At 43.1% G+C, this 14,921-nt stretch overlaps 2 protein-coding genes across 3 annotated transcripts; both read right to left on the reverse strand.

Moving 5' to 3' along the window:
• Positions 1–1,320: 1,320 nt before the first annotated feature.
• cpb1 (carboxypeptidase B1 (tissue)) lies at positions 1,321–6,089 on the reverse strand. The gene is made up of 11 exons (XM_085763744.1): positions 6,016–6,089; positions 5,266–5,341; positions 4,805–4,929; positions 4,607–4,706; positions 4,413–4,514; positions 4,207–4,311; positions 3,996–4,106; positions 3,792–3,882; positions 3,187–3,389; positions 1,989–2,073; positions 1,321–1,689 (listed from the first exon to the last, which is right to left on the reverse strand). Exons 1-11 carry the CDS (start codon positions 6,075–6,077, stop codon positions 1,502–1,504), a joined length of 1,248 nt encoding a protein of 415 aa, XP_085619870.1. The 5' UTR covers positions 6,078–6,089; the 3' UTR covers positions 1,321–1,501.
• A 281-nt stretch (positions 6,090–6,370) lies between these two features.
• agtr1b (angiotensin II receptor, type 1b) lies at positions 6,371–14,465 on the reverse strand. Of its 2 annotated transcripts, XM_085763745.1 has the most exons (4): positions 14,397–14,465; positions 13,993–14,118; positions 7,311–8,525; positions 6,372–7,273 (listed from the first exon to the last, which is right to left on the reverse strand). In XM_085763745.1, the coding sequence occupies exon 3, from the start codon at positions 8,417–8,419 to the stop codon at positions 7,331–7,333; it is 1,089 nt and encodes a 362-aa protein (XP_085619871.1). In that variant the 5' UTR covers positions 8,420–8,525; positions 13,993–14,118; positions 14,397–14,465; the 3' UTR covers positions 6,372–7,273; positions 7,311–7,330. The 2 variants fall into 2 exon arrangements, with proteins under 2 accessions (XP_085619872.1, XP_085619871.1); XM_085763746.1 differs by lacking the exons at positions 13,993–14,118; positions 14,397–14,465 and adding an exon at positions 12,648–12,962 and having other exon boundaries at positions 6,371–7,273.
• Between the last annotated feature and the right edge of the window lie 456 nt (positions 14,466–14,921).

Below are 14,921 nucleotides of genomic sequence, written 5' to 3' on the forward strand. Positions count from 1 at the left end.
CAGCCAGACACGGCGTCACGTGACGCTGTCCACACACCCACCTGCTCCCAACACGAGCCCCCACCCACACACCCCCCACCCCAGGCAGGACAGGGAGTTACAGCTACCTACACATCCACACATAGCCTATACATTATACATATAGGCTACATTTAAAAGTAGCATACATTGCTAAACATAGCTACACTTTGTGGTTGTTTTGCAAATATTTTGATTGAGGTTTAGTCTCAAGGGGGAGAAAGAAAAATTAAACCCTACGTCGAGTCAGACATAATGTTACATTCCCAAGACAACACATAGTGCAGCCTTGACCTTTGAAACAACTGTCTAGTAGCTCTCCTGCTCGGTGTCATCTGTACTCACGATGACAATGTGGAGATGACGGTGATGCTGTAATGAGGCGCTGACACCAAGAACAGCATGTTCCATAATGTTTGTTTGGCATTTTGTCGCCATCTTGTGGAGCAGAGACCCTACAGCAGGACAGTGACAGGACAGACAGGCAGCTAAGGAGGTCACTGGTCTTACTGTGTTACACAACAGTGCATTATTTTTAGTGGTCGTGCATAACGTAGATGTGTCTACCAGTGATGAAGTGCAGCCTTCAGATGCTTTATTTTATTTACATGTTTCCAGGGTCTTGGAATTGGTATTTGTAATAATAATAACATTCTTCAATCACAAACATTTATATTCTGCTGATTTTTAAAAAGAAAATATAAACACTGGTTGGCATGCATGAGTGCTGTGAAAAATTTCAAATCTCAGAGAAGAAGTTTACCTTTCTACCCTCTGCCTCACAAATGTGTGCCCAGTGCAGTTAAGATTCCCTGCTGCTCTTTGGCTCCTTTATTTTCTCCACTCAGATGTTCAGTGGAGAGGACACACTGCCAAGGAGTATACTCTGTGGTTGTCACGTACTGTGCTGCTGGACTGAAATCCTTAAAGGCTGATACCCCCACCCGCACACGCTCCACCACTGGAACGGTGCCAGCTCAACGAGGGGGATCACCGGAGTTCAAAAGAGCTGATACAGTAAATTGGTGAATCCTATTGTTCCCTGAAGCATTGTCTCGTTTAAGTGCATAGACACTGAACTGTCTATGGGCAAAACACTGCTTGATGAATTTTCAGTGTGTCATTGTGTTTCTTGGTACATTTTTTAAAGTATATTATTCTCATAATGTACAATAAATGCAGTAGCTATGTTTTCTGGCCCAGTAGTGATGGGATGTAAACTGAGTGACAAAGGCTCTGTCCACCAGACTCTGTTATTTATGTGTATATTATCATATACACATAAAAAATTGATTCAGCATGTGGGGATGGATCATTGATTTTATTGTTTGCACTCATCTTGACATTCTGTCAAGCACAGCGAGGAAACATGGCGGGTGGTGTCCGTATCCATGGATACAGGCTGGAGATGGCTGAGAGGTTGGAGGGGCTGGGGGCTGGTACAGAGGAGCTGAGTTGGCAGGGGTCCTGGCAGTTCCACTCGTTAATAGAGGTTCTTCTGCACATAGGCGGCGATGTACTTGACGGCCAGCATGGTCTCCTCACATGTGGGCTTGATCTGAGACTCGGGCAGCAGGAAGCCGTAACGACCAGTGTCACGCAACTCGAAGGTGTAGGAATATTTCACTCCCAGGTCGTAGGCCCAGTCGTCGGAGCCTCCAGCAGCGGGGTCTGAGGGCAAATAAGTAGAGGGGGATTATTCAGAGTGGGATATGCTGTTTATCTGGGACAGTCTGGCTGTGTTTCCATACAAATACTGCTTTTAGGGACCAAAAAAAAATCCTTTGTTTGCTAGGAATAGCTTTGGCTCCGATAAGTCATTTGTTTTTGTTGCCTCAAGAGGCAACAAAGGTTTTGATGTGTTGAAAGCACACCAGAATGCATAATAGCAGAGGCGCAAATAGACTATCAAGCACCCTCTCAATGCCCTATTTCCCCATGGAGAGCAATGCACTATGTGCTGTACTTACAGATGGTTGTAGCACCAGGTCCACTGGTGTAACGGGTGCCGTACAGACTACGCAGAGCAGCAGAAGCTCCCTGAGCAACCTTCATCTACAATACAGAGAGGAAACAAAAAACCGGATGTGTTAAAAACCCATCAGTAGCTTGTTGATGGTGTAAAACACAGATGTATACATAAATTACAACACTGATAAATCTGAGCCTGCTCTGAAGTTAGTGAGCATTACACACTATTTGGTCATATCAGGCCAAGTGTAGTTTTATTAGCAAGAATGGAGTGGCTTGTTTACGAATTCAACTTTTTATGGATGAGTGGAATATTATCTTATGAAATCTTCAAAAAAATCAAATAGTCATGGCTTTGAATTGAAAAAAATAACAATACCATACAGAACCAAACATCTACAGCCTGGTAGCAAAAGTGTTAAATATACTATGTTGTTGTTATTTTTCCTCCAGCAGCATCCACCATCCATTCTTCTTGTTCAAACAAAACATTTTTACTGATATTACATCACACAGTGAAAAAGCCTCAGTGAGTTCCGGCAGGAAATGAAACCTCCTGAGAAATGCACGAGCAGGAAATGATATTTCTGGGTGGACAGATGAGTTATGACGGATCCCCTGAGTTCTTTTGTTCTGTCAAGTGTCAGAAGAGCGCTTAAATTACAAGTGAATAATAGAGAGGCAGAGACATGTGATCTGCCTCGGTTAGTGTGAGTGAGGGGTGTGGGTGTTAACTACGCAGCCCTTGGACACCCCAGTGAGAGGTAAAAGAGCCATGAGAGTGAGGCATATGATCAGGGAGTAAATGATTTGCAGCAGCTAGAGTGTATTCTTTAGATAAGAGAGATAATGAGATCTGGTTGAATTCTTGCTTTGGCTTTTGGAAACACACTTATATACATATACACATATTATATGTCTATACTCATATTATATAAGGCCCCTTCTTCTGATTTGCTGTTAATTTATGAATTCACATTTTACAGAGTGAAGTTTAAATTCTCATAATGAGGTTTCTCTGACATTTCTGATGTTACATTCATAATTAAATTTCCAATAAGACGGTTGCATGTGACACTGATGTGATGAATAATTTTATAATCACTGTGACTAACCAGTCGCATTAGTTAACACAATCACTATCTTTTTTCAGCTTTATGCACATTGTGTCATTTAGGACAGATGATGGGGACTCACCAGCTCGCTGTGGGTTGCAGCCAGCTCATAGGTGTAGGAGTAGGGGAAGAGCAGCAGCTGGGAGTAGGAGTGGATGGTGAGGTAGGCCTTGATGATGGACTTGTTCCTGCGGATGAAGTCGGCAACGTTCTTGACCTCAATCTCAGACTCAGGGCTGTACCCACAGAAGGTGTCGCTGCAGGGGTTGCTGGAGGCTCCAAGTGCTGAAATTAACATTAAAATGACATTGTGATACATTTTTCTTTATGTCCTCAAATTCATGCTCAAGATTTCACATCTGAACTTGTATACTTTCTTCTGTGGCTCTGGAGGTTGTTTTGGAAAATCTAAGAAAGTAACTTTCTGTTTCTGATTGAGACCATCAATTTATAACAGAAAGCATGTGTTATAAATAGAAGAGCTGGAGTTTCAAAGATTCATGTGTTTACCAGGCTGGAAGGATTTAATGAGAGATGCAACCAACTTACATTCTGGGAAATTTAGGATTCACATTGGCATATGTAAGTAACAGATATTGGCAATTTTTTAAAACCTACAGTATCTCTCACAAAGTGCAATAGAAATTCTCCAGAGTCCTCCCATAACTTTGTAAATGTTCGACTTACTGCACCAGCCAGCGTTGAAGTTCCTGTTGGGATCGGCTCCAGTGCAGCTGGAACCAGATCTCCTGGAGCGAGTTTTCCTCCACATCCTGTTCTGAAGTTCCCAAGTGGATAAAATACACATGTCAGGCATACATTTGACAAATCAACAAATTCTTAAAGATAACAGCACAGAATGGTCTCTATTAGACTGAAGTATAAACTTACGCTCTTGTGGGTGTAGTCATAGCCGTCGATGTTAAACACAGGCAGAACGAAAACATCCATCTGGTTGAGCAGGCTGGTCATCTGAGAATCGCTGCCATAGGTGGACAGAGCCTATACAGAAGATGGAAAAAAAGATTTTAAAAAATGTAAAAAACAAAACAAATCTGTGGAAGTCTCTGTGTTAATGCTTGCAGTACTTATCCATGCTTACCTCCTTAACAAACCACTGGCAGAAAGCAGGAGAGATCCACTCTCTAGCGTGGATACCACAGTCCAGGAAGATGGCGGGCTTAGTGGAGCTGGACTTCTTACCGAGCTGTGATTGTTAATAATTGAAAAAAGAAAAAAACACGTGTTAGACATAATTGTTTTAAGACAAACATATCATTGTGTAAGCATTGCAATGCCCTGAAATACCTTGAGGAGAGTCATGGGACGTCCCTCGTAGGTGTTTCCAATGATCTGCTTACTGATCAGACTGGGGTTGGTGGAGGCAATAGAGTTGATCCAGGACTGGACCTGAAATCAAAGGAAAGACAAATAAGAATGGATGATGATGGACAGATGGTTCAGGGTTGAGATGTGACTCATCATGTGTTTCGGCTTCGTACTTTGTCCCAGCTGTTGTACTTGGTGTAGCTGTGGGCCCTGGGAGAGGGTCCCTCGTCAGCCTGAGCCTCAACAGCGGCCTGGAGATCATCAATAAGGACCCTGAAGAGGAATTCATATTAACAGTGTGTGAGTCGAGTAGAAAATCGTAGGGTTCACTATGTCTTAGTTATGGTTGATGATTTTGTCTTGTGACCTACTCATGATCAATGTCATTCTGCTGCAGGATGGTGTCCACGATATCAAGGTACTTGGCAGCCACACGGATGTCCACATCGATGTCGATGGTCACCAGCTCAGAGCTCTCGGGTCTCCAGAAGTCGACCTGCAGGTGGCGGCAAAGTCAAACACTTGGGCTTATTGGAACGTTCAGACATGAAATCCAAATACAGCATGTCTGCCTCTTATTTGACAAGCTGAGAGAAAGTCTTATTGTGAAATGAATATGAGATGTCAAAATACCACACAAATTCATGAGAGGAAAAGGTGCAGTTAGAAATAATTTACACTTCTGAACATACACTGAGTAAATTAGCAGGATCGCTCAAAAAATGTAGACCCAGTTTTAGCCTCTTCCACCATTTGCTAACCAGTGAAACCCCTGTAGTGAGTGAAGATAGCGCTGTCAAGGTGGGGGTGTATGTGAAAAGGAGATAGGTACCTCGATGCTCTTAGCCAGGTCCTTAATGATGGTCACATGCTCATCAAGCACAGGCTTCAGACGGAAGACTTTCTCGCTGGGGGGAAAACAGAGATATCATACATTCAGTACAACAGGAGTAAGATACAAATCTGTAGCTCACATTACATGGCAGAAAAAGAATACTCTAACATCAAGAACTATGTATAATATACAAAAGTGCAAGCTTTTCACATGCTGCCACGTTGCATTAGCTCAGTTGTGTTTAAAACATCAAGCTTCCTTTCTGGATCATTTTTGTCTCCAGTGGATATGGTAAAAAAACAAAAAAAAAACAAAAACAAACTCAACTTTAATAATTACTCATAAACTGAATTGCACAAGTGTAAAATTATAGTCATTAGATTGTCGATTGTTTAAAAAAAAAAGATTGTTGGAGAAATCTGCTGCATAAACATCTTGTTAAGCTTGTAGATTTCTGATGTGAACAAATCACAAAGCAACAATTTATGTAGTTTAAATTGATGGCAGGCAACTACATTTAACTTGAGCGCTGCTCTACACATGAGTCATTTGGTAAACTGACATTGATATACAGGACTATGATACATAGCCAGTAAGTAATGAGTCACATGTGACATAATGTGTGTTTGCATCAGTCCAGAGTGGTAAAATTCATAACTAGCACTATAAATTTAATCTTTAAAAAGTGTTTTGCAAAAGCGAGAGAAACACATCATCCTTTTTCTTTTGCAAAGATTTTGAATTTACCCCTCGAAGCGAGTGTCAGCCAGGGCAACAGCCACCAATCCAAAAAGCAGGAGGACCTTCATGTTGGCAGTGAGGTTCATCTCGGTCCTGGACAGCACTTATAACCCCTGACCAGTTGCGCGTCCACCAATCCCTGTCTGTGATGCAGCACCGTGTCATACATCCTCCCTACTTTTAGGTGCTACGTGGAGAAACCAAACCTATGTGATGCATAGTCAATGATTAATATAAGCTAGAGTTGCGTGGGGTAACTCTGAGCCAAGGTCACTTGATTTTGACTCTTAACTTATCTCAGATCATCTGTTATTTCTGGATGTTTTGGTAACTAATGATTCATTTTCCTGATGATGCCTAAAACACAAGGTGAGGGGGAGAAAAATCAACTTTGGACAGTATATTTTTCATTTTATTCATATTTCCATGTATTCACAAACTGTACACTTAAAGAGTAGAAAAAAAAAATCTATCAACATGTTTAAATACCACAAATACAACCACCATAGATATTGACAACGACCACCCAACCAGGAGTGTTTGTGTAGTACTCTTATTTATACAGTGTGTTACTCCCAGACTTGGAAACATCTCAGCATTATTGTCATATTAATGAAAACACTTTTACATTTCAACACATAGCACATCATTTGACAATACTATATAGCATATAGGCAGAAATTGTCATGTTCAAATACGTTAAGAGCTGATACAAATTAACTTGATATTTTTGCTACACACTTCCGGTTGGTGCATGTATAAAGCGGCGGGCAGAGCATGCATGAGTGACTTATTTCAACAGTTTTTTAGCTTTGGCATTTTTGCTGAGCATTTGATAACTGTTCCAACTGGTGAAAGACCTGCTGAGCACACAGAAAGGTTATCACTGGACGCTATATTACTGCACTGTACCACTGTATGATGGCGACAAAAGCCTGCATACATGCATATCTTGTATAAATAGAGGTAAAATCAACATGTAATATCTCTTGAAGGGGATTGCTCCATTCATATATTCATATATCTGTTTTTGCCAACATGGATGTGAAAAGAAGGAGTGTCGCGTGATGGTTTACAGATGATTATTCTGCGGACTGTATAAGGTAGTAAATATCTCTTTGACTTACTTACAGAGAGACATAAATGTAACTTTACAGCCGCTCTCCATGAGTCAGTGCTTGCTAATACAGCTGGGGATGTTAAAAGCATGGAATGTCTTTATCCCCGGACTCTTAACCACAGACAGAGTGTGGTGGGCGAACTTGTACCCCCTCCCCCCACACACTCCCCTCCCCCCATAGCCTTTTTTTCTATTTTTTTCTCACTTAACATCTGAAGAATCTTTACTTTTGGATGTAAGACTCAGTGCCTCTGAGGCACGGAAGGACAGGGCGCTCATCTTGGAGCTGATGCTGAGGTGCGGCCTCGAAGGTCCGCCCGCAGAGCAGCGCAACAGCCGCAGTAAGTTTTTGCGGAAGTTGTTCCCCACAAAGCCGTACACAATGGGGTTGACGCAGCTGCTGAAGTAGGCGATGCAGATGGTGAAGGGCATGGCGGTGTCAATGATTTCCAGGATGGCACAGTTGTCTGCCATTGTCAGCTGGGTGAGCACCTGCATGAAGTGAAACACCTGATGGGGCACCCAGCACAGGAAGAAGGCCAGGACAGCTGCTGCGAGCATACGCAGCACTTCGTCATCCCGGGAACGGGAGCTCTTCTGGATGTGCCTCGCCCCCAGCAGCGCCCGGCCGATGAGGCAGTAACAGGTGATGATGACGATGAAGGGCACCAGGAAGCCCAGCAAGCTTTTCATCAGGCTGATGGCTAGAAGGAGGTCGCTCAACCTGGCGCTTTCAAACTGCGAGTGCAGAATGGCGCACACGGTGGTGTTAGAGTCTTGGATGTGGTGAACATCCCTGGTCATCGCCGTGGGCACGCTGAGCACGAAGGCAAAAAGCCAGATCAGCACACAGGTGATGCGCGCGTACACCACCGTGCGCAACCTGCGGGATCGCACCGGGTGCACGATGGCCAGGTAGCGGTCGATGCTGAGCGCCGTGAGGAAGAAGACGCTGGTGTAGAGGTTGAAAATCACCAGCCCTGCGCTGGTTTTGCACAGGAATCCGCCAAAGGGCCAGTGGTAGCCGGTGGCGGTGACGATCGCCCACATGGGCAGAGTGATGAGGAAGGTGAGGTCAGAAATGGCAAGATTAAGGACGAAAATGTTGGCCACCGTCTTGAGCTTCATGTAGCAGTAGATGACGGCCACCACCATACTGTTTCCAACCATGCCGATGACAAAGTTCAAGCCGTAGACGATGGGCACCAGGGTGAAGATGAATTCGTGGTTTCCAGACATGCCGCATGTCAGAGAAATCCCTTCTGTCGCTCCTGCCGTTATATTCTGCATTTTCCCTTTTTGGTGCCAGATCTTGGGACTTTTAAACAGGGGGCCCTGTCAGCAGGGAGCGTCTGTGGTGACTGATACAGGCCTTGGGCGAGGGCCTCAGCGAGTCCTATAAAAGAAACACAACAAAAATGTCACAGGCAGTCTAGGGGAAGAGCGATCATTACCGCTGGCACGGGCCATAAACGCTAATCCACACGAGCACCCATGAAAGTGCTCACCCTACACCAGCTCATTAAAGACCTGCACATTAGAGCCATCCTGACGGTTTATGTTATTTCTGTAAAATAAGAAGCCATGAAAAACAGATGTTGTATGTTATTCAATATTCCAAAAATGCACTTGAAACATCATTATTCAGACAATCTGCTCTTTGCCATCCCCTTTAAATCGTCTCTCGGCTAATGAATGGCAACCGTAAAACTGTACAGTGTTTATCAAATGGTCCGTCCATCTGGGTGGACTGTCAGCACCCGGAAGGAGAACATTTATGCCTTGTGTTATGACCTGTGTTAATGAAGACTTGTGTGGAAAAGCGTGATTGTGGATAACAACACCATTAAACACTGAGGTAGTGAGGGAGCAGGGAGGGAGGAGAGAGGGAGAGAGAGAGAGCGGGTTGAGGCTCCAGTCACTGTAAAAGACATGTCACGTTTCAAACCCTTGGTGTGCAGAGATACATTGTACCCAGCATGAGAACTTCTAATCAGCACACACCTAAACAAACAGGACAGCAGGGATTCGGCTCTGTGGAAACTTTGCTCTGTGAGAAAATCAAACCTGCGTGCTGCGGAAAATTTGCCTCAGGGCTAGTTTTTGCTTCATTTGTATGAGCTGAATGTGAAATGGGGGAGAAAAAAAGAAATTCTTCCTTTTGTTGAGAGTCTTTATGTTCAGTTGAAGAGCTTAGTGAGCGTCTTTAGTGGAGCTGATGCAATAATATTAGCATAAACCTCATGTATACCATTACTATAGCTTCACAGATAGTTACTAGCTACTAATTACATTAAAAGGACAATATGTTTGTGGTTACATAGGAACAAAACAGATACTAGGAGGAAGACGTGCTTTGAATTTGGAGCTAAATAACATACAGATTACAGTGAAGCATTTTATGTGCTGTTTTAGAATAAGAGTTTGGCTATTTTGTGTTAATTTTCTTTAAATCAGAATGGAAAGCCGTTGATCACCAGTTTTACAAAACTAAGCAGCTGTCTTTCCACAAGGTGGCATCCTAGCTACTCTCTTTACATCTCACAGCTACAGTACAGTAACATCATGATGGAAGACTTGTAAGGAAGTGCAGATGTATTTATGTAGAAAATATTGAAAGTTGTCTTTTGGTTTTAGCTTCTTTTAAAATCCACTTTCTACAATCTCCCCTATCTGCATTCCTGCTGCCCTCTGGCTGGCATTAAGACAGTCTGAGCTCCTCCTGTAAAACTATTTTATCTTCATGTATCCTCATTTTCCACCAGGTTGCAGTGGATGAATTCCTTGAAAAAAAAAAAACTTCAGCGCACTGAAGCAACAACCGTATCGGTTGCAGATGTGGGGATTGTCGAGTGTGGAAGATGTGTAGGTGCCAAGGGCAACAGAATAATGAAATATCTATGAGAGTTTCCTGCACAGGCCCAAACGTAGTAGGTCGGATAAAGTACCAACACAGATGTCATTACTTAGATTTGCTGTACATGTGTTTTCGTTCTTTAATGATCTTAACAGTAGGTGACTGTAATTTCAAACTACACTGAGGAGGGCAGCAACACACATATCGGTTTCACTATTTGAGGATTTAAAAAAGTTTAAGAAAATCTCTTGATGCTTAGAAGATTTCTATTAACCGCAAATGGAAATACAGCAGAAAATCAACACCATATGCCCTTTACCATTATTGGAAGGCTTGGCATTTTAACCACCAGTATTTTTCCATGAGGGCTGAATGTAATTGCTATATGTAAGTGAGCCCCATAATAAAGGTGTAGTGGCGGAGGCAGAAGGTGACACGGAAGCAGGTGATTAAGCGAGGCCGTGTCCAGTGAGCTATAGCTTCGCAGTGAGATGGCACATTACTGAATGACAGCCATAAACCCTGGGTGACCACAAACAGGAAGGTAAACACCTACTTCGCAAGGTCCACGAGCAAGCTGCATCCTCCCAATCAAGACAATGGTCTGTCCAGGCCCTGCATTGTTAGCAATCACAGAGCAGTTAACAATGAATAAAATTATGTCTAGGAGGAAGTGTGGGGATTTTTTTGCTGCTCCCAAGTGCAGTGACTGACTCCTGAATGACACTGTGACCTTCCAGTTATAATCCCACTTGAGGGTATTTAAACACAGCCTCGATCTGGGATCATAGGAGCATTCCTTAAAAAAAGCTGCAGCTAGAAAAGTTAACATCACAAATTGGGCTGAGCTTGGACAGAAACGTGGTTCCCATCAACAGAGCTATCTGTGGCTGCCCTCGGCCTGAGCACCCGGCTGCTCTGACATGAGCACCACCATCTGGCTGCTCGTAGAGAGAGCCACTAAAATGTCTGGTTGATGGAGTTAATGATTTATATAAGCCCATTATGAAGTGAGGTTCATCTTACTGGGAACACACCACCTCATGATCATCCACACTTAGATGCTTTTTGGGTCAACAGAGTGTTCGGCAAACCACCGGCGCTTCCGAAACCTTTAGTTTCCTGCATCTTCTAAATTGTTGATACAAGTTTAACACCCATCTAATGCCAGTCTTAAAACTGCAAAGCAGCTCAATTTGTCACTGTTACTCCGTGCAGAATTGTAATATGGCCGTTAAAGTGTAGTGTACCGCGTTTGTAGCCTCCAACAACTTCCTCCTATCTCAACTTACACAAAGTCACTTGAGCTGAAGAGTTTTTGAAGTAGGAAACTTAACTGACAGATCTCATTGACTTCCAAAGAAACTTTTGTAAGTGCACTGGTGCTACACAATTAAGTTCAAAACTGTTCATCAAGAATGTAAAATTTGAAATGTGGTCTCCAGAAAAGGAAAAGGACAGATTTTGAAGAAGTGTGTTTGTGTGTACGTGTGTGACAGACCGAGAGGGAATGAGAGAGAGAGAGCGAGTTCATGACCTAAACCAAGACTTGTGCCCGCAAGAGGAGCTAATGGAAATATTGGCTTCCAAAACCATGACTGCATTTTTCTGTTTACAAATCTGAGCTTTCATGTCACTTGCACAATTAAACAGGACAAACTTCTGCCTGTGAAATATTTCCTTCATTTCCTGTACTGTATTTTAGTAAAATATGCCTGCGGCACCTTGATGAAAGATAATACTGATTATTTTCTGTCCAATTTATTGCCAGTGAATAGCAAGTATAAGGGGGGAATAAGCACCTATCTGACATCCACACATAACTCTCTTTAAAGGTTTCTCTCCTCTCTTCCTTAACATGTTCAACCTCCACTACCACTTCTTCATCCAACAGTTACAGCTCTCTCTCTCACTGACAAGGTAGAAAATTAAACTTTTTTCTCCTGTTCTTTTCTTCACTTACCCTTCTCTGTTATTCCACGACCACCGGGCCATCTTTACATTCCCTCTTTTCCAGTGTGTCTTGTTTATTACATTTTACATAAGTGAGGATTTTCAATAAGCACAGAGCTACTGTTGAACAGGAAGGGGATCCAATTTTCTAAATTGCTCATGGCAGGAATTGTTGGGTCTCTGTAAATGATATTTTAAGGAGCACAGTCTAGACCTGCAGCACATGAACAGTGTAATGTGATTTGGTGCTTTGTAAATAAAAACTGACTTGACAATAGGGATACAAACACTGGTATGTCAGACTAAACTTTAGCTAGAATCCATATGCCCCCTCGTATAGTTTCATAATGCAGCTCTAGATTCTTCTCATCCCCACTGCACAGCTACAGTCGCTTTTTTTTAAGCTCTGCACACACCGGACTTTCACATGAACAACTTGAACAAACAGCAACAACAGGTGGCACCCGTCAGATCTATTTGGTTTTGTTCTTTTCATTCATTCCCTACACGTGGTACCCCAAAGTAATATCAGCAAATCTCAACAAAAGACCAAGCAGATAAATATTTACAGAAACTGAGGCTTTTTTTTTGTTTCAGTGCTGAACATGAGAAGTTTCGTTAAAAAAAAACAAAAAAAAACTGTCAAAAGATTTAATAATGTTATGTTGGTTAAATAATATTCCTGAGATGGAGGTAATGTGCTCTTACCTGTGCAGCTGAACCAGGAGGCTGTTGATGCTTTCAGGGCAGGACGGTCAGAGAGAGGGAGAGAGACCACCGCAGTGTGCCAGTGACTGCCTCTGATTTAACTTAACTGGTGGAGCGAGACGAACAGGAATACCGTCCGACGCACAAACACACTTGCACACACACATACACCCCCCCACTACTCGCTCTCTCTCGCTCCCTCCCTCTCTCTCTCTCTCTAACACACACACACTACAATAATGAATGAATTATGTTGGAGCCAGTCAGCCATGTATTGTAGCATCTCTCTCTGGCCGACAATCTGCCTTGCACACACAAACAAACATGAGTAAGCTCTTACACAATAGCACCTCTCCTCCTCCTCCTCCTCCTCCTCTTCCCTCTCTCCTCTCACCCCCAAAGCACCATCTATCCCCCCGCTCTCTTAACGTCTGCTTTTAATCACTCACTTTCTCCTTCATATGAAATTTATTACGACTTTTGACAGGTGAAACTGATTGAAGTGCCAAATCTCGGCCTGTTGCACAATCTTTTGAGGGCATTTAATTCAGCATTATAGTTTAATTAACCAGACACACACACGCACACACACAGACAGAGCACTTTGATTAATCGTACTTTAATATCTTGACCACCGCTCTTCTTCCATTAGTATCATCTCTGATCTCATGACAGCCCCCTGTCCCTTGTCCTCTACACAGCATGAAAGGAATTGCCGGACTCTGACTGTGATTGGACCTGTCGACACACTGTATTAATAGCTGCCACGAGCTCACCCTTTGGCTTGGATCAGGCTGTATCGGGGCTTGAAGAGGGGGTAAAATTAGCGGGGTGGAGCCAGAGAGCCGGGCTGCCACTTTTCCTTCACTCCCTGCTAAGTTTCCTCAGAAAATTTCCTGTTTTCCAGTGTGGGATTCAGTTGTCAGTCATTGTCAAACTTTGTTTTAAAGAACTGGAAGTATTGTTAGGAATGTGTGAAAGTGTGTGTGTGCATGTGTGTGTATGTGTGTCAAGGTGACCAACCCAACAACTTCCCATGGTCAAGCCGGCTTTGTTTAGGCTATTTAAGTGAGATCGAGGCACTTGCAGATGAATGTGAGTGGTAAAACTACTGGCAAATGACTAATTTCATGTGTGATTAAAGTATGTAGCTGGCACTAAAGGGAGGTATTTGAAGCCTGCACACTTTATGCCTGTGTAAACCAGCTGTAAGAAACTGGGATCTCTATTTTTAGAAATTGCAAACATCCATCACACGCAGCTTGGTGCTAAAGTTATTTGTCTCTCACTATTCTGTTCTTTCTCTAAGTCCTGACAGGTGTTGAGAAGTGGGTCACATCCTCACCTCTCTGCCGCAGTCTATTGCAACTGTCACGGAGATGGATAGTGATGGATGAGTCGACGAGGCTGTCATCCCCTAAATCCCCTCAGTTTCAGTGTCCGCGGTATTGACGGTGAAGAAAGCCTTCACCTAGGATAAAGACAAATGAGGAAAGAAAGGAAAAACAAACACGTTGAGCTAAGTGGAGGTCCTGTTTGGTGGCTTTTGCTCACTCAGGTGTGACCCAGTCATTTCAGAATGATCGCATTTACTGAGCTTTTAATGGCTCACAGCCTCCTATGGGTCATGCGGGGTCAAAAGGCAACAGGTACAAATACCTGGAAAACATGACATGCAGCAGAGTGCTCTTCAGTCTTTATTTCTGTCATTTTTCAGGAAGAGTCGTGTTGAGGAGGAGAGTAACTCACTTTACACAGCAACAGAGCCATTTACACCTCCAGGGGATTATGATCAGGCTCCATTATGTCTTCAGTTACTGTGAACGATAAGAATCATCCATTAGGCAAATGTTTTCTTATTGGTGTCCTGTCACAGCAATGAGAATCTGTCTGGTTTCAAATTGTCCACGCGGCCTCTGCCTCACTAACACAAGAATTATCAACAATCTATGTCTGACCCACGAGACAACTCAGGAAGTGAGGAGAGAGTTATGCATCAGCCTTTGAATCTCTAACTGTTTTCCTCAAAACATATGATTCTCAGTGGGGACAGGATGTTGTTACAACACCCTGCTCCACAACATTGATTTACTTTCACATGAGTACAAGCAGAACCAGATGCTGATGATTTAAAAATGGAGATCTGGGATGGGAAGATTAGGTGGAAAATGAATTTCCTATGGGGGTGTACCTTTTTTAGAATTGATGAGTGGTGTTTATTCCAGGTTTACCCAGGGGGCAAAATCCCAGTTTTTTGAAAAACGGACACGGAGC

This window comes from Trachurus japonicus, chromosome 20, assembly GCF_045865225.1.
Source record: "Trachurus japonicus isolate A0001 chromosome 20, Traja_1.0".
NCBI lineage: Eukaryota > Metazoa > Chordata > Actinopteri > Carangiformes > Carangidae > Trachurus > Trachurus japonicus.